General features: G+C 54.4%; 2 protein-coding genes across 2 annotated transcripts; both read left to right on the top strand.

Annotated features, from left to right (window-relative positions):
• Positions 1-16,351: 16,351 nt before the first annotated feature.
• Positions 16,352-21,765, top strand: LOC311428178 (maestro heat-like repeat-containing protein family member 7). Its single transcript, XM_084539720.1, has 10 exons — positions 16,352-16,598; positions 16,808-16,887; positions 17,112-17,235; positions 17,556-17,645; positions 18,471-18,572; positions 19,456-19,633; positions 20,362-20,469; positions 20,829-20,978; positions 21,200-21,354; positions 21,716-21,765. Exons 1-7 carry the CDS (start codon positions 16,497-16,499, stop codon positions 20,391-20,393), a joined length of 708 nt encoding a protein of 235 aa, XP_084395846.1. The 5' UTR covers positions 16,352-16,496; the 3' UTR covers positions 20,394-20,469; positions 20,829-20,978; positions 21,200-21,354; positions 21,716-21,765.
• Positions 20,473-25,338, top strand: LOC311428190 (ubiquitin carboxyl-terminal hydrolase 42-like; the record flags this gene model as incomplete). Its single annotated transcript, XM_084539726.1, has 9 exons — positions 20,473-20,523; positions 20,829-20,978; positions 21,200-21,354; positions 21,716-21,854; positions 22,444-22,584; positions 22,779-22,879; positions 23,343-23,484; positions 24,165-24,446; positions 25,246-25,338. The coding sequence occupies 9 exons, from the start codon at positions 20,473-20,475 to the stop codon at positions 25,336-25,338; spliced, it is 1,254 nt and encodes a 417-aa protein (XP_084395852.1).
• Positions 25,339-25,907: the final 569 nt, after the last annotated feature.

Below are 25,907 nucleotides of genomic sequence, written 5' to 3'. Positions count from 1 at the left end.
ACGGAGCTGAGACAGGGGAGGCTGAGGCTGGGTGTTAGGAAAAGGTTTTTCACTGAGAGAGTGGTTGGGCACTGGGACAAGCTGCCCAGGGCATTGGGCATGGCTCCAAGCCTGCAGGAAGTCAAGACAAGTCAAGCGTTTGCACAACGCTCTAACATTCTCTGGTATCGGGCGGTTCTGTGTGGAGCCTGGCGTTTGACTCAATGATCCTTGTGGGTCTTGTGTGGGAAAGGAATTTGCAGGTGGCTTTGCACTATTGCACACATTCCTGAATTAGAGATAATGAAGAAATAATCGTAGAATCGTAGAATATCCTGAGTTGGAAGGGACCCATAACGTTCAAGTCCAACTGCTGGCACCGCACAGGTCTACCCAAAAGTTTAGACCATGTGACTAAGTGCACAGTCCAATCGCTTCTTCAATTCAGACAGGCTCGGTGCAGTGACCACTTCCCTGGGGAGCCTGTTCCAGTGTGCAACCACCCTCCCTGTGAAGAACCCCCTCCTGATGTCAAGCCTAAATTTCCCCTGCCTCAGCTTAACCCCGTTCCCGTGGGTCCTGTCACTGGTGTTAATGGAGAAAAGGTCTCCTGCCTCTCCACTCCGCCTCGCAAGGAAGTTGTAGACTGCGATGAGGTCCCCCCTCAGCCTCCTCTTCTCCAGGCTGCACAGGCCCAGTGCCCTCAGCCGCTCCTCATATGTCTTCCCCTCTAGGCCTTTCCACCCTCATCCGAGTCCACAACTCCTCCAAGTTTGGTTTCGTCGGCAAATTTCCTCAAAACACCTTCTAGTCCTACATCCAAATCATTTATAAAAACATTGAAGAGGACTGGCCCTAAAATGGAGCCTTGAGGGACCCCACTAGTGACCATCCGCCAGCCAGATGTGGCCCCATTTACCACAACCCTTTGAGCCCTGCCCGTCAGCCAGCTGCTCACTCATCAATGTTTTTGTTAAGTTGTATGCTGGGCATTTTGTCCAGTAGGATCCTACGGGAAACCGTGTCAAAAGCTTTGCTGAACTCCAAAAAGATCACATCAGCTGGTTTCCCTTGATCAACTAGATGGGTGACTTTATCATAAAAGGAAATCAAATTTGTTAGGCAGCACCTACCCCTCATGAACCCATGGTGGCTGGGACCAATGACTGCATTGTCCCCCAGGTGCGCTTCAATAACTTCAAGGATCATCTTCTCCATAATTTTACCAGGCACTGACGTGAGACTGACAGGCCTGTAATTGCTAGGGTCTTCTTTCTTATTACACTTCTTGAAAATTGGCACGACATTTGCCAGCTTCCAGTGTACTGGGACCTCTCCAGATTCCCAAGATCGTTGAGAAATAATTGAGAGAGGTCCCGCAATGACGTCAGCCAGCTCTTTAAGCACCCTGGGATGAATTCAAGCCGGACCCATGGAGTTGCACGGATCCATGTGGAGCAGTAAATCCCGCACACGTTCAGGGGCGGTTGGGAGTCCCAGCTCAGGGCACCCTGGGTCCCAAAGCCCATCATCAATGTTGAAGATGGAGGCGAAGAAGGCATTAAACGTGTCTGCTTTGCCTATGTCATTTTCTTCTGTGAGGAGACCTTCCCCAACAAGTAGCTTTTTTTTCTTTGGTTCTCCTTTTTTGATGGATACCCATCAATGCTTTCTTTGGTTCTCCTTTTTCTGTTCACATATCTAAAAAAAACTTTTTTATTGTCTCCCACAGACATGGCCAGCTTCAACTCTAGTTGGGCTTTGGCCACACCAATTTTCTCCCTACAAACAAGGAGCAGCTGAGGGAGCTGGGCTTGTTCAGCCTAGAGAAGAGAATGCTCAGGGGATGACCTTATCACTCTCAACAGGTAACTTAAAGAAGGCTGTAGCGAGGTGGGGGTTGGTGTGTGCTCCCACATGCCTGGTGACAGGATGAGGGGGAATGGGCTTAAGTTGCGCCAGGGGAGTTTTAGGTTGGATGTTAGGAAGAACTTCTTTACTGAAAGAGTTGGAATGGGCTGCCCAGGGAAGTGGTTGAGTCACCATCTCTGGAGGTCTTTAAAAGATGTTTAGATGTAGAGCTTAGGGATATGGTTTAGTGGAGGACTTGTTAGTGTTAGGTCAGAGGTTGGACTTGATGATCTTGAGGTCTCTTCCAACCTAGAAATTCTGTGATTCTGTGAAACCCTAATAGCATCCCTGTATTCCTTCCTCGTCGCCTGACCCTCCTTCCAGCAGTCGTACACTTTCTTTTTTCACCTAAGCTCCAGTAGAAGATCCCTGGTCAGCCAGGCCGGCCTTCTGCCCCGCCTGCCTGACTTCCGATATTTTGGAATTGCCTGATCTTGTGCTTTTAGGAGGCAGTGCTTAAAGACTGACCAGTACTGATGGACGCCAATGCCTTCAAAAGCAGTTTTGCAGGGGACCTTGCTGACTACTTCCCCGAGCAGCCTGAAGTCTGCTTTCCCCATATCTAGGGCCGAAGTTTGGTGGCAGTTTTCCTTCTGTAACCATGAATTTTAAACCTTACCACTTCATGGTCACCAGTTGGCCACCAATGGCCACCACTTGCCACGTCTCCCACAAGCCCCTCTCTGTTCTCCAGCAATAGGTCTAGGAGGGCACCTTTCCTAGTTGGCTCCCTTTGCACCTGCACCAAGAGGTTATCGTCTAGGTGCTCTATGAACCTCCTGGACTTGCTCATGTCAGCTGTGTGGTGATCCCAATTGACGTCTGGCAAGTGGAAATCCCCCATAAGGACAAGGGGAGTTGATCTCGAGGCATCTCTTAGTTCCGCAAAGAACAATTCATCGCCGTTGTCATCCTGGCCACGTGGTCTGTAATAGACTCCCACAACGACATCCCCTTTATTTGTTCATCCCTTAATCCTTACCCAGAAGCTCTCAACTTTGCCATTGCCCACTTGAAGTTCCACACAGTCCAGCCCATGCTTCACATAGATCGCCACCCCGCCACCTCGCCTACCCCGCCTGTCCCTCCTGAAGGGCCTGTAACCATCTATTGCAACACACCAGCCACAGGACTCATCCAACCTGGTTATGCTTATGCCAATGAAGTCGTAGCTGTGGGACAGGGCCAAGACTTCTAGCTCATCCATTTGATTCCTCATAGTGCCTGTGTTTGTGTAGAAGCACTTCAAATGCGCCTCCCTACACGCAGCGCCTTGTGGAGCTGACCGCAGGACCTCACTAGCACACCGTCCCTCTGATTCTAGCGCACCATCCCTCAGCTCATCAGCGGCATGTCTGGTTTTATCCCCTTCCTCCTTCGACTCTAGTTTAAAGCCCTATCTATCAGCCCTGCCAACTCCTGAGCAAAAATCCTTACCCCTCTCTGAGAGAGTGTGGTGGTTTTACTTGGGTGGGCAGCCGAGCTTCACCACAACCGCTCGCAAAAAGTACCTTCTCCCCCATCTACCCTCTTCCACCTCCTCCCCCCGAGCAGTGCAGGGGAACGAAGGAACGGGGGTTATGGTCAGTCTACAGTGCTTCTTCGCCGCCGCTCCTTCTCGGTCACTCTCATCCCTTGTGCTGTGGGATCCCTCCCACGGGATGCAGTCCTTGCTGAACTGATCCGGAGTGGGCTTCCCACTAGCAGCAGCTCTTCCAGAACTGCTCCAGATATGGGTCTGTAGCACGGGGTCCATCCCTCAGGAGCAAACTGCTCCAACCTGGGTCCCCCACGGGCAGCAGCTCCTGCCAGGTCACCTGCTCCTGCGTGGGCTCCTCTCCACAGGCTACAGGTGTGGCCCGGAATCTGCTCTGGCAGCGGTCTTCCACGGGCCGCAGCCTCCATCGGTGCAGGTCCACCTGCTCCACCGTGGGCTCCTCCACGCGCTGCAGCGTGGAACCCTGCTCCACCGTGGTGCTCCATGAGGCTGCAGGCAGACAACCTGCTTCACCAGGCTCCTCACCACAGGCCGCAGGGGACTTCTGCTCTGGTGCCTGGAGCACCTCTCCCCCTCCTTCTACACTGACCTTGGCACCTGCAAGGCTGTTCCTCACTCCCTTCACTCTCCCGGCTGCTGTGTGGCGCAGCGTTTTTTTCCCTGTCTTAAATATGCTCTCACAGAGGCGCAAAACAACATCACTTATTGGCTCAGCTCTGGAAAACAATGGGGCCCTTCCCAAACATGGGGCAGCTTCTAGATCTTTCTCACAGAAACCACCCCTATGGCCCCCTGCTACCAAAACCTTGCCACATAAACCCACTACACAGAGAAAATCAACAAATTCCAGTCACACTGAGATTGGAAATACGAAATTCAATGAAATCTTTAGTAGTAGTAGTAGTAGTAGTAGTATTTAATTTGGAAACCTAAATTTCCACTCCAGTGACTGTTTGACAATTAAGTGTCCTAGGTGCAACCTTGCAATGCGAGCCATTTAGTAGAGAAGAAGCATAGGTGTAGAATGAATTTCAAGGGGAAATGCCTGTTTTGTAAGGGGGTTGCAAACTCAGGGCCATGTTTGTATTGTGTATCAAGGTACTGCTGAGCTCTGGCAGCTTCCCAGCTCTGTGGTGTTGCGGTGCCCATCAGCAAGGCCTGCAAAGCAAGTGAGCTACTACTTCCAATTGCATCAGCTTGCCTTTGCTATGGGCTAACTTTACTCCCACAGTCATGAACCAAATCTCAGCTGATGCATTTACTGGCCTGTGTGAAGCTGACCACAAACGTAAGCCCTTAGACACTTGCAAAATGTGTCCACCAACCTCAGTGAGAACAAAGATGTCCATTGAAGAGGACCTACAGAGCGGCTCCACAGGAAGAGCTCTCCTAGAAAAATAAATGAACAAGATCTCTGTAAGAGCGTGATTTTCCTCCAAAATGACGGTCTCTTCTCTGAATCAATGGAGCCAGCTGAAAAAGTGGAGTTAGAAAACCTAGGAAAGGAAGCTTTTTCAGGAGGTAAAGACTTCATGGCTGTGTTATAAAACCATGCTCCATCTTCTGTAGTTGCTGTCATGTACAGCCAAGTGTTTCCCTCTCTCCATCAATGAGATTGCCCAAGATGTGCCTCAGCACGGGACCATGCTGAGCTCCCTCTTCCCAACATATGGCTGTGGGCAGCTCACCAGCCCAGCCATGAGCTACCAGTGATCTCCCAAGCAGAGATCTTGAGGACTTTTTATTTCTAGGGTTTGTCACCATGTAACGGGTATGCTTCCTCCAAAGCTTTGCATGTCACATTGCAACTTTTCTTGTTTTAACCTCACAGAATTGTGTCTCCACAGAGCAAAGAGCCTTTCTGGGGTCAACATTTCCCCCAAAGGAAATACTCAGATTTCCAGTCCTGTGTCTTCACTGTGAACATCACTGCTCTTGCCATTAAGCAGAAGGTTTTGGTGCTTCAGTGTGAGGTGTTTCCTCTGTTCCAGGGTTTTGTATATTCCCTTCCTACCCATTTTAGTTACTCAACACCCTCTTCGAAGTCTTGTCTGCATCTCGGTTTTGAATGACCAGCCTGATTGACGAGGGGAAGAGCAGCGGCTGCTGTCTACCTGGACTTCAGGAAGGCCTTTGTCACTGTCTTCCTGACTGACAGAAAGGGATCTGGGGGTCCTGGAGGACAGCAAGCTGAACAAGAGCCAGGCGTGTGCTTTTGCCACAAAGAAGGCCAATGATATCCTGGGCTCCCCAGTACAAGAGACACAGAACTACTGGAGAGAGTTCATGAAGGGGCCCCGAAGGTGATGAAATGCTAAGAGATATAGGACCCTAGCTTAGAAGAAAGAAGGCCCGGGGTGGATCTTATCAACATATATACCTGAAGGGAGGGTGCAAGGAAAATGGAACCATGCTCTTCTCAGTGATGTCCAGTAATAGGACAAGAGACAGTGGCACAAACTAAAATACAAGTGGTTCTGCCTGAATGTCAGAAAATCCTTCTGTACTGTGTGGGTGATGGAACAGGGGAACAGGTTGCCCAGTGAGGTTGTGAAGTCTTGCATTGTCTGGATTTAACCTGGCAAAACTGCAGCTGCTTGTCATAGAGATCCCTTTTTGTGCCAGCATTCCCCCCACACAGAGGATATTCTTATATGTAATCCTGTTGCTTCAGTGTTTTTCTTTTAAGCCATTAGACCTTCAATTTTTTTGTGGGTCTAGAATCAGAACACGCTGCAGCAATACTGCCCTGACCAGACGCAGCAAATAGGAGGTGGAGTGGAGAATGGCAGGCAGGGTGCCACAACCCCGGGAGGTACCTGGGAACTTCTGGTGGCCTTTGGTGGAGTGCTTTACAAATGGCACTGTGAAAATCAGGCACCAGCAACAGCAACTTGAGTCCATGTTAGGTCAGAAAAAAAAAGAAAGGATTGCATAAGGAAGACGCACCTGCAAAAATGATTCAAGCTAGAGGTGGTGAAGGAACAACATTTCACCCACACAGCAAGAACCTAACAGCTTGCAGAAGGAAAAACTTCTCCTTTCTGTTCATCAAAATCAAACCAGCCAAGTCCTTCCCTTGTTTAATGTCTTCCTACATCGAGTCCTAGTTAAGGGTTTCAATAATGCAGTTGCAGAATGGTTCCTCAGATAATCTTGCACCTGCAGGGGCTGCTCAGGGACCCCTCCTAGTCCTTGGCACATGGGTTGAGCTCCTGCCAGGCAGTGGTGCTGGCAGTGAGGGCTAGGACACTCTGTGTCCCATCAGGGGCACCACACCTGTGGAGAAGGTAAGAGGCTGAAAAGGCTTTTCTGAGCCTGAGCCCTGCTCAGGGCTCCATCAGCTTCAAGGGCAGACCCAGTCCTACAGGGCCATTTGATTCTTGCTTTGTGGGAAAGATCACAGGAGGCTGTGGGATGGTGCATGAGACAGTCAGCTCATCTTGTTTCTCGTGCTACACGCTCGTCGTGAGCAGCTGCCTTTGCTTCATGCTGGCAGCGACACAGGAGATTTCTTGCTGTCCCTGGCTGGCACCAGCATTATGGCACCTTCCACCACGGGCCTTGAGGAAGGCCATCAGAGGCATCTCAACCACCAAGAAGGTGGTCAAGAAGGTGCTGCCTTGGATGGTCCCTTCTGGGGTCCCATTTGCAGCCATAGGCAGCCCTGAGGACATGGGGGATCCCGTAAGCTGTCATGATCCTTCCCTCCACTGAGCAGCAGAGGACAAAACAAAGCCCTGACCCAGAGAATCCCACTGGTTTGGAGCCAACTTTTATCCCTGGTGGTTCCATGGGCTGTAGGATTTCTAATTGTAATTTCCTTCTGTCACTGAAACTGATAGAAAACAAACACCAAGTATGAAAGGCAGTGGTCTATGGGGGACAAAGTTTTGACTCCAAATGCAGGGGCACGTGGTTTCTAACCCTAAAGTAAGGTTAGAGGCAGACACCCCCAGCTGCAGACAGCTAATGGGAATGTCAGTTCTCTGGTCCAGAGACTCAGCTGTTGGATGCTGCTTCTCAACAAGGTATTTAATGCCATTTCATCCATAGAATTGTAGAATCATAGAATGTCTTGAGTTGGAAAGGACCCTAAAGATAATTTAACTCCAACCCCCCTGCCACAGACAGGGACATCTCCCATTAGATCAGGCTGGCCAAAGTCCCATCCAGCCTGGCCTTGAACACCTCCAGGGATGGGGCATCCACAGCTTCTCTGGCAACCTGTTCCAGTGCCATCTACCAGACTAACTTCTTACCGGGGGAATAAGCAAACAGTTCTAAGCAAATAAATGAATAAATAAAATCTTTTCTAGAGCAAATCATTCCAGAATCAAGATTGAAGTGTTACCCATTTGTAAATGTGACAAAATCTTGCAACACTTCTGTACTGAGTCTGTCTGGGAAGGACTTCTTTGTCTTCACAGCAGCTTCTATGGTGCTGTGTGTCCTTCTTCTTCCACTTTTCCTTTGCTTAATAATTTTTATCTCAACGCACAACTTTTGTTGCTTTCCTTCTCTCCTCAGTGCCACGGGATGTGGTTGTGTGGTGCTTAGCTGCCTACTGGGGCTAACCAACAGCGTCACAGTCCAGTGTTGCTCTTGCTGACCCAGCCGGAGGCTGCTCAGGAAGAACCACTTGCTCCCTGCATGCTGTGATGATAAATATTTCCCCAGCTCTTTGTATCACCCCTAAAAAAGACTGGCACCCCACATGTGCATTCGGCATGCTTGTTCCCATTATATATTTTTGACAGAGGAAGATATTTGTAGAGGGACTGTCCATGAGCAGTGGCCCAGATCTTGTTCTACGCTGCTGTCCCTTCTTTGGGGAATCCATTTCTTGTGGTTCCAGGGGAAGGACTGGAGCTCAGCCCAGCTCCTACAGCTCCCTCTCAGCTCTGTCCTGCAGGTTTGGGCAGTGGGGGGGTTCACAGAGCAATGCTGTCATTTGTCCATGAAGTCTACGGTAAAGGTGGCGTAGTGATGAATGCACCTTCCAAGGACCACTCGCCGGAATGGAGCTGGTCTTACGAGATATGATTTAGTAGCTTAGTGGGTAGTATTGGTGATAGGAAGACAGTTGGACTAGGTGATCTTGATCTTGATCTTGAAAGGTTGTCCTTTCCAACCCTATGTTTCTATGATTCTACGATTCTATGACAACCTTTGAGAAGTTGTCAGGATGTCCTACTCCTAGCAGAGCACTGGATAACTAAACCCAGTCCCAGAGAGCTTGAGTAGATATTCTCGCCGATACTGGAAGTATTTGTGATCAGGCCATCTGTCCAGAGGCTTGTTCTGTGCACATGGTCTGTTTATGAGCTGGTCACCCACACGCTCTACACAGTCAGCACAGGGACCCACCCGCCACCCCCAGCTGCCCCCCACCCCGTGGGGTGCCCCCACCCCGAGGCGCCCCCAAACCACCCCCAGCATCCACAGCCCCCCCCCCCACGACCGCAGCTGCCCACGTGGCCATAGCAGATCGCAGGTGGGATGGCGAGCGGGACGTTTGGGGTGGGGGGGAGGGGGTCACGCGATGGGGGGGGAAACTGGGACACCCAGAGGGGGAACTGGGAGTGCCTGGGGGTGTCACCAGAGCACTCAGCAGAGGCCAAGTGGTGTCAGGGGGACCCGGGTAGTGGGGCTGAGGGCCTCCCCTCCCCCCCCCCCGGAGGACCCCCTTTTTGGGGGGGGGGGCTGGGGGTAGCCGTGTGACCCCGGCCCCGCGGTGCCGGTCCCCAGAGTTCAGGGAGGCGTTCTCGCTCTTCGACAAGGACGGCGACGGCACCATCACCACCGAGGAGCTGGGCACCGTCATGCGCTCCCTGGGCCGGAACCCCACCGAGGCCGAGCTGCAGGACATGATCAAGGAGGTAGACACCGACGGTGAGCCCCCCTGCACCCCCCCCCCGGAGGACCCCCTTTTTGGGGGGGTGCTGGGGGCAGCCGTGTGACCCCGGCCCCGCGGTGCCGGTCATGAAGAGGACAGTGCACAGCAGCCTTCTCCCACTCTACTTTCGCATGAGAGACCAGAGTGAGAGCGTAGCAAAGGTACAGATCTCAGAGCTGAGCAGTTACGTGGGCAAGGCTGTGTGGACACCACAGGGTTGCTCTGGGGGATCTCTGGCCGGCAGCGTGAGCTGCCTCCGATGGTGGCCGTCCCGTGGCCTTGCCTTGGCCACTGAACCCAGTGCACGCTGTCCCCCACCACAGCCTCCCATAACGCGCTGGGAAAGGCTCGCAGCTCTGCCAAGAGGAGGGGACAGAGGGTCCCCCAAGGCTGTGGTGCTACCTCCCAACCTCTGCTGCTCCGCAGGCCTCTGGGGAAGCTCTCGCCACGGCTGCAGAGTTTCTGCAACGCAAAGAGCTCAAGCGCTTGGCCATGACAGAACAGACGTGGAGGATCGGGGAGTGCTTGGTAAGGACCCAACTTGGTTTGCCCCAGCTGGGCAAACGTGCCCGGCCAGAGCCCGCTGCCTGCAGCCGCATCCTCGCTCCCTTCCTGCCAGCACAGAGCCCCAGGGGGCTCTTCTGCAGGCCCCTCTGCCCTCCCTGCCCCCAGGATGCTGGAGGAGACCCTGGAGAGGCTGTGCAAGCCCCGTGACCTTGCGTTCTCTCTCTCTCCAGCTGCAGCAGGACAGAGGCAGAGTAGAAGAATACCTGCAGCAGAGCCAGCCCTACCTGCAGGACACGCAGACCCTTTTGCGACTTGAGGCCGTCAGATTCATTGGTGAGCCCAGCCCCTGGGTCCCTCTTGGGGCAGCCTTTGGCAGCCCCAGGCACTGCCCTGGCAGTGAGGCACAGCCCTGTTGCCCCCAGAGTCCCCCGACTGGGCCCTTGCTCCAGGGTGCAGGAGGGGGCACAGCCTGGACTGGAACCCCACCGAGGCCGAGCTGCAGGACATGATCAAGGAGGTGGACACCGACGGTGAGCCCCCCTGCGCCACCCCCCCGGAGGACCCCCTTTTTGGGGGGGGGTTGGGGGCAGCCGTGTGACCTCGGCCCCGCGGTGCCGGTCCCCAGAGTTCAGGGAGGCGTTCTCGCTCTTCGACAAGGACGGCGACGGCACCATCACCACCGAGGAGCTGGGCACCGTCATGCGCTCCCTGGGCCGGAACCCCACCGAGGCCGAGCTGCAGGACATGATCAAGGAGGTAGACACCGACGGTGAGCCCCCCTGCACCCCCCCCCCGGAGGACCCCCTTTTTGGGGGGGTGCTGGGGGCAGCCGTGTGACCCCGGCCCCGCGGTGCCGGTCATGAAGAGGACAGTGCACAGCAGCCTTCTCCCACTCTACTTTCGCATGAGAGACCAGAGTGAGAGCGTAGCAAAGGTACAGATCTCAGAGCTGAGCAGTTACGTGGGCAAGGCTGTGTGGACACCACAGGGTTGCTCTGGGGGATCTCTGGCCGGCAGCGTGAGCTGCCTCCGATGGTGGCCGTCCCGTGGCCTTGCCTTGGCCACTGAACCCAGTGCACGCTGTCCCCCACCACAGCCTCCCATAACGCGCTGGGAAAGGCTCGCAGCTCTGCCAAGAGGAGGGGACAGAGGGTCCCCCAAGGCTGTGGTGCTACCTCCCAACCTCTGCTGCTCCGCAGGCCTCTGGGGAAGCTCTCGCCACGGCTGCAGAGTTTCTGCAACGCAAAGAGCTCAAGCGCTTGGCCATGACAGAACAGACGTGGAGGATCGGGGAGTGCTTGGTAAGGACCCAACTTGGTTTGCCCCAGCTGGGCAAACGTGCCCGGCCAGAGCCCGCTGCCTGCAGCCGCATCCTCGCTCCCTTCCTGCCAGCACAGAGCCCCAGGGGGCTCTTCTGCAGGCCCCTCTGCCCTCCCTGCCCCCAGGATGCTGGAGGAGACCCTGGAGAGGCTGTGCAAGCCCCGTGACCTTGCGTTCTCTCTCTCTCCAGCTGCAGCAGGACAGAGGCAGAGTAGAAGAATACCTGCAGCAGAGCCAGCCCTACCTGCAGGACACGCAGACCCTTTTGCGACTTGAGGCCGTCAGATTCATTGGTGAGCCCAGCCCCTGGGTCCCTCTTGGGGCAGCCTTTGGCAGCCCCAGGCACTGCCCTGGCAGTGAGGCACAGCCCTGTTGCCCCCAGAGTCCCCCGACTGGGCCCTTGCTCCAGGGTGCAGGAGGGGGCACAGCCTGGCTGGCCAGGCCAGGGGCTGCGCTGCTGGGAGCGTGCTGGGGAGCGGGGCTCTGATGGGATCTCTGTGTCTAGGTCTTGCTGCGCGCTACTGCAAGGACCAGAGCGAGGAGAAGCTGAATGAAATCCTCAGCGGTGAGTGAGGGCAGTGGGGGGTGTGCTAGGGCTGGGGGGACAGCGGCAGAGGCCCCCGTGCCTTGCCCTGCTCCAGGGAAATGCTGAGGAAGGCGGAGGAGCAATGCAGGCATAGGAACGAGGGAGAGGAGACGGGGTGGCCTGTGGTGTCAGGGAATGGCCTCCCAGCCTGGAGCTGGGCAGTGCCGCTGAAAGGGTTGAGTGTCCCTGAGGAAGAGTCAGGGGAAAGGGCAGTAAGGCTGACAGAAGGTGGGAGCCTGTTGTAGAGCACGCAACCAGGACGAAGAGGGAGATGAAACAGCCTACAAGCAGCTAGGAGCAGGGTCATGATTGCTAGCCCTTGCTCTCATGGGGAAGCACAATAGCGAGAGGGAAGAGTCCAGGAGACTGGACTGGAACCCCACCGAGGCCGAGCTGCAGGACATGATCAAGAAGGTGGACACCGACGGTGAGCGCCCCTGCGCCACCCCCCCGGAGGACCCCCTTTTTGGGAGGGGGGGGCTGGGGGCAGCCGTGTGACCCCGGCCCCGCGGTGCCGGTCCCCAGAGTTCAGGGAGGCGTTCTCGCTCTTCGACAAGGACGGCGACGGCACCATCACCACCGAGGAGCTGGGCACCGTCATGCGCTCCCTGGGCCGGAACCCCACCGAGGCCGAGCTGCAGGACATGATCAAGGAGGTGGACACCGACGTTGAGCCCCCCTGCGCCCCCCCCCGGAGGACCCCCTTTTTGGGGGGGGGGCTGGGGGCAGCCGTGTGACCCCGGCCCCGCGGTGCCGGTCATGAAGAGGACAGTGCACAGCAGCCTTCTCCCACTCTACTTTCGCATGAGAGACCAGAGTGAGAGCGTAGCAAAGGTACAGATCTCAGAGCTGAGCAGTTACGTGGGCAAGGCTGTGCAGACACCACAGGGTTGCTCTGGGGGATCTCTGGCCGGCAGCGTGAGCTGCCTCCGATGGTGGCCGTCCCGTGGCCTTGTCTTGGCCACTGAACCCAGTGCACGCTGTCCCCCACCACAGCCTCCCATAACGCGCTGGGAAAGGCTCGCAGCTCTGCCAAGAGGAGGGGACAGAGGGTCCCCCAAGGCTGTGGTGCTACCTCCCAACCTCTGCTGCTCCGCAGGCCTCTGGGGAAGCTCTCGCCACGGCTGCAGAGTTTCTGCAACGCAAAGAGCTCAAGCGCTTGGCCATGACAGAACAGACGTGGAGGATCGGGGAGTGCTTGGTAAGGACCCAACTTGGTTTGCCCCAGCTGGGCAAACGTGCCCGGCCAGAGCCCGCTGCCTGCAGCCGCATCCTCGCTCCCTTCCTGCCAGCACAGAGCCCCAGGGGGCTCTTCTGCAGGCCCCTCTGCCCTCCCTGCCCCCAGGATGCTGGAGGAGACCCTGGAGAGGCTGTGCAAGCCCCGTGACCTTGCGTTCTCTCTCTCTCCAGCTGCAGCAGGACAGAGGCAGAGTAGAAGAATACCTGCAGCAGAGCCAGCCCTACCTGCAGGACACGCAGACCCTTTTGCGACTTGAGGCCGTCAGATTCATTGGTGAGCCCAGCCCCTGGGTCCCTCTTGGGGCAGCCTTTGGCAGCCCCAGGCACTGCCCTGGCAGTGAGGCACAGCCCTGTTGCCCCCAGAGCCCCCCGACTGGGCCCTTGCTCCAGGGTGCAGGAGGGGGCACAGCCTGGACTGGAACCCCACCGAGGCCGAGCTGCAGGACATGATCAAGGAGGTGGACACCGACGGTGAGCCCCCCTGCGCCACCCCCCCGGAGGACCCCCTTTTTGGGGGGGGGTTGGGGGCAGCCGTGTGACCTCGGCCCCGCGGTGCCGGTCCCCAGAGTTCAGGGAGGCGTTCTCGCTCTTCAACAAGGATGGCGACGGCACCATCACCGCCGAGGAGCTGGGCACCGTCATGCGCTCCCTGGGCCGGAACCCCACCGAGGCCGAGCTGCAGGACATGAGGGCTCAGGACCGGGTGGCCGTGGCCACGGTGGCCTCACGGCCGTGTCCCCACCGGCCCCAGGACGGGGACGGGTACATCAGCGTGGCAGAACTGCAGCAGGTGATGACCAACCTGGGGGAGAAGCTGACGCACGACGAGGCGGACGAGATGATCCGCGAGGCCGACATGGACGGGGACGGGCGGGTCAACTATGAGGGTGAGCGCTGGCGCTGCCCGCGGGGTACCCGTGCCACTGGTGTCACATCACGGGGCGTTGCTGTCACCCCACGGGGCACTCGCTGTCACCCGCGGGCCCCTCAGGCCAGGACACTGCTACATCCCCCAGCTCCGTGTCCCCTGTCCCAGCAGGATAGGGTCTTGTGTCCCCTGTCACCCCTCGCAGAACCCTTTGTCCTGGTGCTGCTGGCACAGACCACCACGTGTCCCTTGTCACCAAGGGATCGGCCCCCCCCGTGTCCTCCCGTTGTCCCCATGGGGCACCCCCATGCCTGCTCTGTCCCCGTCCCTATAGACTCCACGTTTTCCCATTCCCGTTCCCATTCCCTCAGTCTTTGCTGTGTTCCTGTCCCCCCGCCATGTCCCCAACCCCTGCTGTGTCCCCGCTGCGTCCCTGTCCCCTCTGAGCATCCCCTTCTCTCCCGGCAGAGTTCGTGCAGATGATGACGGCCAAGTGAGAGGGGGGGGCACGAGGCCACCAGGGCCCCCTTGCTGCCAATGCCTGTCCCCACCGTTTGGGGGCACCCACAGGGGCTTTATAGGGAGGGGGGGAACCCCAACAGGACAGAGGGACCCTATATCCTCCATAGGGGCTTTGGAAGGGGATGTGGGGGGACCGCGTTTCCCCACGGGGGGCTTGGGAGGAACCCGGGGGGGGGGGGGGCGGGGTGCCTCCCATGTCCCTATGGAGGGTTTGAGAGGTCCGGGACAGATCCAGGGTCCCCCTCCCAAAACACGGCAGGACCCTTTATTGTCCCAGGAGAACATTTGGGGACATTTCAGGGTGATCTGGGGGTCTCAGGAGGCCTGGGGATCCCTGGGCGTGGGGGACTGGGACCAGGCCGTAGTTTTGGGGTATTTTGGGGGGATTTGGAGGACCCTAACACCCATCCCCCTATTTGGGCGCTGTCGTGGGCGGCCAAAGCTGTGAAATAAAGCACTGGTTTTGCAGTACTCACAGCCTTAACGAGGTGCTGTAATGAGGGGCCTTAATGAGGATCCAGGCAATGGGGACACCCCGCCACGGGGTGTTGGGGGGGGGGCTCTGCTCTGCGTTCTGGGTGGGTTTGGGAGTGTTTCTGTGGGCACACAGCTTCGGTGCAGGGCGGGGGAATGGGGCGGTTTTGGGGGGCTTGGACACGAATGGGCAGCTCCAGGGGGTGGTGGGGAGCTTGGGGGCTGAGTTTGGCAGCACTGGGAGGGTACTGGGGGGCAGTGGGAGCATGGTGGGGGAGCTCTAGGCAATGCTGGTGGTGTTCTAGGCAGTGTTGGGGGGATACTATGAGCACACTGGGGGACTGTGGGCAGTACTGCAGTCAATGGTGGAGTTCTGAGGGGTTCTGGGTGCTACTGGGGTGCACTGGGAGGATACTGGGGGGGCTTCCAGGCAGTACTGGCAGGCACTGGGAGGGTACTGTGAACTCTGGGGAGTACTGGGCAGTACTGGGGGGTATTGGCCCACCAAGTACCTACTGGATGGTGCTGGCACGACCACCTCCAGAGCTCCAGGGACGGAGCATCCACGGCTCTGGACAACCTCCCCACCCTGGCAGTGAAGAATTACGTCCTCGTGTCTAACCTAACTCTCCCCTCCTGCAGTTTAAACCCATTCCCTCTCGCCCCATCGCTGCCTGCCCAAGCAAAGGGTTGCTCTCCATCTTTTTTATGAGCCCCCTTTACGTACTGGAAGGCCGCAGGGAGATCCCCTGTGGATCTCTCTTCAGCAGAAGATCCCCTGTGGCCTGTGGAGAGGCCCTTGGTGGAGCAGGCTGTTCCCCTGCACCCATGGGTCCCACATGGAGCAGATCTCCACGCTGCAGCCCGTGGAGGAGCCCCCGGTGGAGCAGGCCCTGGGCTGGTGCTGCAGCCCGTGGAGAAGAAGGGCACCTGGATGCTGGGGGTGCTGGGAGCCCAACCCAGCATGGCCTCGCCCCGGCTTGGGAGGGAGCTTAGAGGGGGCCCAGATCCTGCTGCCTCAGCACCCTCAGAGTATAGAATTTGTTGCTAATTGAATACCTAATTGAAATCTACCCTCCGTTAGCTTAAACCTGTTAGGCCTTGTCCTGTCACAGCACTCCTGAGAAAGAGTCCCTCCCCAGCTATCCTGTCGGCCAGGCCCACCTCTAGGTACAGGAAGGCCGCTCTAAGGGCCCCCTGGAGCCTCCTCTTCTCCAGGCTGAAGAAGCCCAGCTCTCTCAGCCTGTCCTAGGGGAGGTGCTCCAGGCCTCTGATCTGCATCAGGGCCTCCTCTGGACCTGCTCCAGCAGGGCCGTGTGTCTCTCGTGCTGGGGGCCCTTCCTCTCCTCGCTCCTGCCTTCAGCCCCTCACTGCAGCACTGCTCGCTCTTCTCCATTGCTAGATGCCTGGTTATGGGATTTTGGCAAAGAGGAAGCCAAGAATTTCATCCAGATTTTTGTCAGCACAGAGAAGGTAAGGGCAGCCACTTCTGTCGTGGCTGTGCTGGTGTGTCCTGACGGGGCCCTGGCCCTGCTGCCAGGCAGCAGGAGCGCTGCTGGCTGGGCAGAGCTGCTGCCCTCTGTGTGTCTCAGACAGCACCGCACGTCGCAGCACTCCAGTGCTGTGGGCTCTGGTTCTCCCCCCTCACGCTCCCCGTGCTTCTCTCTGTGGCTGCCAGGATGAGGAAAAGAAAATGAAGTTCCTGGAGAGCATCTGCACCATGTGCAGAGACTGTTCCTTGTTGGAGGACATGGACGCCTTCTGCCGCGAAATGGAGCTGGCAGAGAACATCAAGGTGAGGGGACGCGTGGCGGGTTGGGGAAGGGGCAAGGCCCCTCGAGCGCCAGCCCCCTGTGAGGCTGGGGCAGGGGGGGTGGAGACAAACCATGCACAGGTGGAGACAAACCAAGCTGCCCAAGGCAGGACTGGGTGTGCTGCTGGGCCTTCAGCAGTAGGCACTAGGGGCGAGAGTCTGCCACGTCCCATCCTGGTTGTGTTTTGCAGGTTTTGCTGGAAGAGGAGCCCACAGACAGTTTGCACACAGCGTTTCGAATGAAAGCCATGCTAACTATTGCCACGCTCAGGTACCTGCTAAGCCCCTACTTTGGCCAGCGCATCCCTGGGCAATGTCCTGGTGGCCCTGAAGCTGGCGGGAAGGTTTCCCATCCCTCCCAGGGATGCCTGTCCATGGCAAGACATGTCCTCCCAGGGCCATGCCTGTCCTCCCATGGATGCCTGTCCTCCTTCCCTAAGCCTTGAGGCACCACTCCAGCACCAGCATCCAACAAGCTCCTATCTCCCTTCTTAGCGCCACAGTGGAGTCAGCACTGGATGGCAAAAAGGAGAGTCTCCTGCATGCCTGCTTCAAGAGCGTCTTCTTTCTGCCTCCCTATTTGGACATGTCAGCGGCAGAAAAAGATCTCTACACCAAGGTATGTGCTGGGTGAGGTAGCGACACCCCCAGTCCCGCTGGGCTGCTGCCATGCTCCCACATGCTGAGACAACCGGACAACCAATGCAGGGCCGGGGCCCAGATTTGCTTTCCCGGCCTAATCTCTTCTTCCCCTTCCCCTTCTCTGGCCTGATCCAGTGCTCTCAGGAGGTCTCCACACAGAAGTTGTTTAGCCCCAAAGTCACCCCCGGGCTCTGTGAGGCGGTGCATGTGTCCTCCCTTGCTGCTGGAGGTTCAGTCAGCTCCTGGGGGTGAGAAGGAGCTCAGAAATGCTTCTCTGATCCTCTGTCCTCCTTGCAGACCATGAACGCCATGGAAATCATGCTGCAGGCCTTTGTACGCAACTGTCCAATCTCCAGTGTCGGCGAGGAGTTGCAGAATATTTTGCAGGTCTGGCATTTGCAAAGAGTCGGTTTCCCAGGAGTGGTTCCACAGCTGGGGGGGTAACGAATGTCCATGCTGCAGTGGATGGCCCACCCCTAGTGCTAGGACTGAGCATACTGCAGGCAGGCGCCCACCTCCTTTGGGGAAGCCCACCAAGTTCTGGGAGCCTGGCATCCCCTGGCTGTGGTCAAAGACCCTTTCCCCTCTGAAGAATCCTCTCATGTCACAGCAAAACCTTGCCCATGGCACTTCTGGGCCAGCCCCTGCAGACCCCAAGAGATCACCGTGTGCCAAAGCAGTGGGAGAATTTTAGCCCACTCCTTGGGCACCACAGTGGCGGCAGCTGGAGCTGCTCTCCTCCTTTCCCCCAGTCCCTCCAGATTTCTCTTGCCAGGTGTGAATGGGGCAGAGATCCCCAGGGACATGCCCATCCTGCACGGGAGCGTGGCCCTGATGCCCTGATCTCCTGACCGTCCAGTGGCTGTATCCCTGCCCCATTGCGGACCCCTGGTTCAAGCCACAGAAGCCAGCCTTCACGGAGAGGGGACAGAGGGCCACGTTCTGGGGGAGGGCGCAGGAAGGAGCTGAGGCTGCACTGGCAGGTGGCATCTGCCTGTCTGCCTGACCACAAAGTTGGCTGGTGGATCTGTGGCAAGCCTGCAAGGGAACCCAGGGGCGGGAACCCAGGGGCAGGAGCCCTGCTGAGGGCTTTGCTCCACCTTGGGGGAAGCTTTGATGGACGGCGTGAGCACAGCCAGGGGTTCAGCAGTGCTGCTTCTGCTGGAGAAGGCATCAGCTCCAAGGGCAGACCAGCAGCTTCTCTCCTCACAGGCGCTGCTGCACTATGCCACCTCCCATAACACAGCTGTGCGCAAGATTGCCCTGCAGAAGATTGAGAGGATGAGTGATTTCCTGGTCACATATTTGGGGAAGGTAAGATGCCAGGAACCTTTCAGCCAGCCTGTCTCCCCTTCCCTACTGTCCTGGTTTCAGTTAGAACAGAATTAATTTTCTTCCTAGTAGCTGGTGGAATGCTGTGTTTTGGCTTAGGATGAGAAGAGTGCTGATAACACCCCGATGTTTTAATTGTTGCAGAGCAGTGCTTATACCAAGCCAAGGACACCTCAGACTTTTGCTCTGTCCTGCCAACGGGCAGGCTGGGGGTGCAGTAAGAGCTGGGAGGGGACAGACCCAGGACAGGTGACCCAAACTAGCCAAAGGGGTATTCCATACCATCTGACGTCATGCTAAACAATATATAGGGGTAGCTAGCCGGGGGGAGGGGGCCGGACTGCTCGGGGTTAAGCTGGGCATCGGTCAGCGGGTGGTGAGCAATTGCATTGTGCATCACTTGTTTGTACATATTATTATTAGTAGTACTATTATCATCATTGTATTATTATTATTATTATTATTATTATTAATATTATTATTATTATTATTATTATTATTATTATTATTATTATTATTATTATTATTATTATTATTATTTTCCTGTCTTATTAAACTGTCTTTATCTCAACTCACGGGCTTCACTTTCCATTTCTCTCCCCCGTCCCAGAGAGGGAGGGGGGAGGGTGAGCGAACGGCTGCGTGGTGTTTAGCTGCCAGCCGGGTTAAACCACGACACCTACCTTCCAGAGCATCCTGCAGCTTGGGGGTGCCTGTGCAGCAAGACTGGGCACAGGTGGAGGCCTCAGCAGAGCTCTGCCCTGAAGAAAGGGTCTTCGTCCCTCCTTTGCCCTTGCTCTTCCTTCCCCAGGTCCTGCTCTCTGCCTCCACTTAACCCTTCTTCTCTCCTCTCTCCCTCGCCCAGACCTTGTTCACTGCTAGAAAATGCAAGGGCAGCCCTGGCACCCACAAAGAGGTCCACATCCCCATCCTGGGACAGCTGCTGGGCCACCTCTTCATTTTCAGCGGTGGCAAAGATACCACCAGAATCAGAGCTTTGGATGCTCTTTATCACTTCTATGCATTCCTCACAGAAGGAAGAGGTAAGAGAAGATGTGGTGGGCAGCATCCGTCTGCACGCAGACATCTGCTGGTTTGTCTGCTTGTTCTCCCCGAGTATTGTGAAGGATTGTTTTTGTGCTTGGGGGAGGCTGCCCACGGAATTCTGCCAGGTTCCCTGACCTCCTCTGCTCCTCACAGCAGCTTCCTGCAGCATTCTGGCTATCGTTTTCCGCAGAAGCTAGACGCTCACCTGACGTCCAGGAGCAGTTCTCTGCTGCTGTCCTTCCCAACCCTCCCCAGATCACCTACCACGCTGTTTTGTGGTCTCCCCCAGTCTAAGCCATCAATCGATGAGCACTTCACAAACCGCATCTTCCCCGAGGAGTGAACAGCAGAGCCAGCCGTGCATCACCAGGGATGGTGACGCCCTCCAGAATTCTCCCTGACTGTTTGCTCCCTGCCGTCTTGCAAGCAGGTGTCAGGGGGCTTCCTGCACATCCTGACCCCGAGCAGAAGGGGGTCTGTGACACGCTGCTACCCCCGCGGCACCCAACGCCATTGCTTCTCCTCCTTCTGCATCATCCCTGAGGTCCCTCTTGCTCCCAGCACTCCTCACCTTGTGCTTTACATCCCTGCCCATCACTCTCCTCGCCATGGGTCTGAGCCTCCCTCCTCAACCATTCCTAGTGAAAGTGCTTTTCACCATTTGGCAAGCTTGTTGGCAGAGATGCTCTTCCCTACTGACTCTTCGCTGTTTCCCACTGTTTAGAAAGCTCACTGACAAAGGACATGGAAAATTAATGTGCAGCGCCGCAAGATATTGAAGGATACAAGATTTCCATTTTCTGTACTGTCCATTCCCTGTGATATTGCCAAGGTAATGAGCTCTGGCCTTGCTGGGGATCTTGTCCGCAGCATCAGCAGGCATCTGGTGTGAGCAGAGGGGTCCAGAACCGGTGGGGCTGGCACGGCCTCACTCGCCCTGGTGAGAGGGTTCCTCTTGTCCCCAGGCTGGGGCTATGTGAAGGCTGCTCCCCTGTGTCCCGGCAGCAGCTCCAGCCCTCCTGGCCACCAGCAAGCCCTGGTTACCTGCAGGGCCAGCACTCTGGCCCCATATGCTCCATCCTCACCCCTTCCCCCGAGGGCCTTCTCTCCGGAGCTGCCCTTGCTGCTCAGCTAAGCAGCACCCTTGGGACACTCAGTGAGGCATGTCTTCGCTCCTCCTTCTTCCCACAGGGGTTTGGAGGACACCTCTTCCCTGCTGAGAGGCTGGACATCATCCACATAGCTCTTAAAGCTTTACAAGACTCCAGCATCCATGACAAGGAGGGGGCCTTCAGTGTGCTGGATGCAGTCTTGGAGGACCCTGACTACTGGCTGACACATGTAAGTGGCCTGTGGCCATGGCCCTGCCCTTGAGCTCTTCCAGGCGTTGTTCCTCTCTCCTTCCCTGCCTCCCTCCCTGCCTCCCTGGCACATCGGGGTCTCTTGGGCTCCAGAAGCCACGTGAAGCCAGCAGAGAGCAATGGAAGGGGCCAAAGTTTGAGTGGCAGCTGTGGAAATGGCTGCAGTCTGCTGGCAACACCATTCCCACTTTGTCCCCCAAGGTGCCAAAGATCATGGAGTGCATCAGGAAAAACCTGGGCAGCATCCACACGGCATCGGCGCGGCAGTGCCTGGACTCCCTGCTTCTCCAGCTGACCAACAAGATGTCCAGGGAAGAAGTCAAGAACCTGCTGCAGTTCTCTCCGCCATGTGACAGGTCCTGGCCTTGACATCCTTGAGGGCTTGTTCCATGTCGGGAGATGCACCTGGAGACTCTCTGCTTGCCAGAGCCATGGCAAAGAGCAGGACATCCCCAGGGAGCACAGCCCTCCTTCCCACCAATGTGTTCCAGCCCTACTGGGCCAGCCAGGGCTGCAGCAGCCCAGCTGTCCAAGGCAGCCCAGAGTCCCCCTGCCCCCAGGGAACACCAGCTCAGCCCCCTCCTGCTTGCCCAGGCTGGGCCCTCAGTGCTCCCCAAGTCACAGGGGCTGCAGGACAGCCTGGCTCCTCTGGGGCTGGCCCGGTTTGTGGCCCTGCGGCTGAGGCAGCCTCACTGACAGAGTATTCTGGGCTTGCAGCACTGACCTGGGCATGTGGGAGGTGATCCTGGCCATGCCGAGGACCCTGGAGAAAGTTTTAAACATCATGACGGAAGACTTGCCGCTGTGCAACTGGTGCACCGAAGTCACCGAAGACACCTGCATCCGTCGCTTGGCTGTGAGTTCCCAGATGAAACCTTGCTCCCAGCAGGGCTACGTGTGCCCCTTCAGGCACACAGGCACAGCCCTGTGCCCATCTACCCCCAAACTGCCAGCTCCCGCAGGACATACGGACGCATGGTCCCTGGGGCCGGCAAGCCCCCGTAGCTCCCCGCGCCTGGTGCCTCTTTGGTGCCAGCTGGCGCTGCCCCATCCCTGCCCAAAGGTGGGAGAAGAAGAGGCTGCAGGGAGCCCTGCAGGCCCTGCCAGGCTCTCACTGCTCTTTCTTGCAGATGCTGGCCCAGAATCACATTTCTGAGGAGACTAACGACTATGGCTTATTCTTTCTCTTAATATCAATAAAGTTCCCGCTTGACAAGAAGCATATGCTTTCCTCTGAGAAGGCTGATTCATCAGGAAACAGTTCTCTGCAACTTCTAGTCTTAACCGTTGTTTATGGGAAGACTTATTTGTAGTGAATCAAGAAATATATTCTAGAAATATATTCTAGAAATAAATTCTAGTCTGTGTTTTTTGGAAGTGTTTTTCTCTGGCTAGTCCACGAAGTACTCTGGGATAATTTTTCTATCTTCTTGGTGTCTCTTTAGGAGGTGAAATATCCGGAGTATTTGGACCTGAGAGCCTACATGTCGCAGTCCATGGGAGAACCACTGCTCTATGCCTTATATGCAGTGCTGGTACATCACGGTGTCAGCTGTCACTCAGGACACTATATATGCTATGTAAAGGTAGAAGTCAACAGCATTTCTAACAGGGTAAAGGTTGTGCTGGCAAACCAATTAAAGCATGACTAGCAGCTACTGTTTCTAGGGAAAAAGATTTCATTATATTTTTATTTGACATGTGTGTATTTTGTTCCTATCCGTGATTTCAATTGGAAAATGTGCAATTCACCTAAAGAAATCGTTGTCTTTATTTGCAGGCTGGTAATGGACTTTGGTATCAGATGAATGATGCTAAAGTAGTGCGTACTGACATTAAAAGAGTTCTTGGTCAGCAAGCTTACATACTTTTTTATATCAGGTAATAACAAATCTTAAAATGTGTTCAGAAGAGATTTACTTTCCTGTTATTGATATTTTTCTGTTTTGCAAGTGTTTTTCTTGCTATCCTGGGAGAAGATTATTATTTGTCTAATTCAGTTCTGTCTAACCTGAAATTCTCTGTGTCGTTTATTATCTTTTGTTGCTTGGCCTTAAACTGCAGCACTTGTGTAAATTGCTATCTATGTGTTATCTGTAGCTGGCTAATTTAGAGAAGGAGAGAAATTAAGGTCATCTGTGGTGTAAGAATGAATTATTGCTCTGCAAGTGGTAGTCTTAGTAGGAAGACTGTTCTCTACTTTTCAGTCTGTAGTCTTGGCGAAGCCTTCTGTAGAGAAGGCTTCCATATCGTATGAGCTGTTCCTCTAAAATGATAGGATGGGATTTAATCCAAGAGTAGGCTGAAAGAAAAACTAAACTACGATCACTGCTCTTTTCTGAAGGCGCTATGATTTGACACTTGGAGAACGTGCGTTTTACTTGCCAGCACCATCTTATCCCTGTTCATTCCCTCCTGGTCAGCAGGGGGCTAATAGTAAGCAGGCTGGATTTATGGGACCACGACTTCTTCCTCATATGATTAAGGTAATTCAGGGAAGCGGGAGGGCAGATAACGGCACCAAACTGCTAGTGGGTTTGGGGTTTGGTGTGGGGTTTTTTGTTTGGTTTTCGGCATCTTAGTTTTGTTTTCCTTCCCACGCTGCAGCTTTCTTCACAGCCCTCATGCTACAGCCAGAGTCATTCAAACAGTGGTTACTGCTAAATTGTGCAGCCATGCGACTCCATTACTTTATACCTCCAAGACAGCTTTCTAAAGCACAGAGAGCTACGCTCTTTGACTATTTAAGCAGAGTGTACTAATCCTCAAATCATTTAAAAGAGGACTTGTTTCTCCTATCCTCGTCACTTTAGCTAAGACAGGGAAAACTAAATGTCTTATTCCTGAGCACCAGAACAACTACTTCAGGCTTTTCAGGGTATGTTTAAAGGGGAAAATAAATATATTTGGGAATAGCAGCAGGTAATGTTAAGTTGCTTGGCTGGTTTTCAAAGATGATGTTAATTTGATACCAATCTGCAGTAAACCAAAAGCAGGAATTGAATACGCTTATTGGACTTGCATTTATCCTTAAAGGGCAGTGTGTTTTTCTTTTTAGGTGTTAAGACCATTTGTAGAAACACTCAGTAGGAGAGTTTTGTGTTTCAAAATGTTACATGCAGTGTTTGCGTTAATCCATCTTGCAATTTCTTCTTTTTAAATACAGAATTCAAGCCATTTAAATGGAAATGGATCCATAAAAGAGGACGCAAAGACCACTGGTGTCACCCTAAAAAGGCCATCTTCAGCACCACCAATGGCCTGTGTTCAAAACCAGGCAATTACCAGGCCTTCAATGACTGATACGTCAAGAAAACAGAAGATCACCATCAGTATTCACAATAAATTGCCTGCTCGTCAGACTGTGTCACAGCCTGACTTTCTTAGCAGTGCTGTGGAGGATGAAGATCTGTACCAGGCTGTTCCTGCATCCACAATTACAAATTCAGTAATGCAAATGAAGCAAATGCAAACAAACAAAAAAGTTTCTGATGAAATTTTTGTGGAGCCAACAGTGAATGAAAATCCTAAACTCAGCTCTGATAACACAGTCCCTTATGGTGCAGAATCTTCAGGAAAATCTGAGGAGGAGTCAAAGGGCTTATTTCAAAGGAATTGCAATGCAATGTCCTCTAATGGAATTTTGGTTGGAAAGGTAGTCCGTACATTGCAGCATTCCAATTCTTCCTGTCAGAATGCTGACAAAGGAAGATCCCAGCATGAGCTGCCAAAAACAGATTCACTAAATGGTGCTATTAGGTTAGTTAATGAATCTAAAGAAAACGGACTGAAACTTGATGATTCCACTTGCCGAGTTGAACCTGTTAAACCTTCTGAGATGTTCTTTTCTAAAACAAATGGATCGCTTGAAACATAGATTTGCTCCATCGAGAGTTTCTCACCTACGATGTATTCGGGAGTGTTTATTGTGTTCCTAATTCAGGTGAAATACTGAGAAAACACAGCACACATGTGATCGTAAGACTTTGTGGTATTATCCCCTTAGAATTTGCAGACCTGAGCTTACATTAGAACTTGTCAACTTAAGCTCAGCTGAGATAAAAATTCCTAAGTTTCATAAAGTAGATTTTGGGGGGTGAGTTGGGGTTATCTTTGAAGTGTAGATAATGCATACAACTCACAGCGGTCTTGCTTACCATTTAATGGAGAAATTCTGACAAGACTAGTCCTCAGTACTACTACAAATAGTATTTTTTTGTCTGCTGACTTGTGCGTTTTAATTGCAGATGCCTGGAGCTATGCCTTCAGTCAATCGAGAAGTCATCACGGAGTCCTTCACAGCCAGCCAGCTGAACAGCTTGTCAGAGGAAATGAGGTAAAATGAGCACAGTCTGATTAAGACAAGACTTTATGGAAGTTCGTTACAGTTTTATCTGTCTACTAATAGTATTTAATGGAAGGATTTAAATTAGTACAATTCCATACTGTGTGTCCAGTGTCACGAACAGAACTAATGATCAGCACTGAGCATATCACTCTGATGCAGGTTGGTGCCTCAAGGAGAACTTGTGTTCCTTTATAGAATGTTTTTCCATTTTTCTCCACTGTCTGGAGAAACATTGGCTGTTCCCCGCTCGCCCCTATGCCTTTTTTCTCAGAGCAGCAGGTGGAAGGAGACAGATGCGTTTGCTTTTTTAGTGCAATGGCTTCAGAAGCAAGAGGGGAAAAAACACTTTCTCTGGGAGCTGAAGAAGGTGTCCTAATCACAGGAGAGGTTTCTAAATGGCATATCTTTGCGAGCGTTCCTGTAGTCCGGAGGTTTTTGTTTGTTTGTTTGCCTTTGGAAGGTTTTACTCTTAATATTCACGTCCTTCAGCAGAAGTGAGAAATGGGTTTTTATTTTATGCAGTGTTGCGGAACCTCCGAAATCTCCTGGGAATTATGAATA

The sequence above is a fragment of the Aythya ferina genome (genome assembly GCF_964211825.1).
Source record: "Aythya ferina genome assembly, contig: HAP1_SCAFFOLD_36, whole genome shotgun sequence".
Taxonomy (NCBI): Eukaryota; Metazoa; Chordata; class Aves; order Anseriformes; family Anatidae; genus Aythya; species Aythya ferina.
Note: the sequence above shows the minus strand (reverse complement) of the source record. Positions and strands in the feature narration are given on the sequence as shown.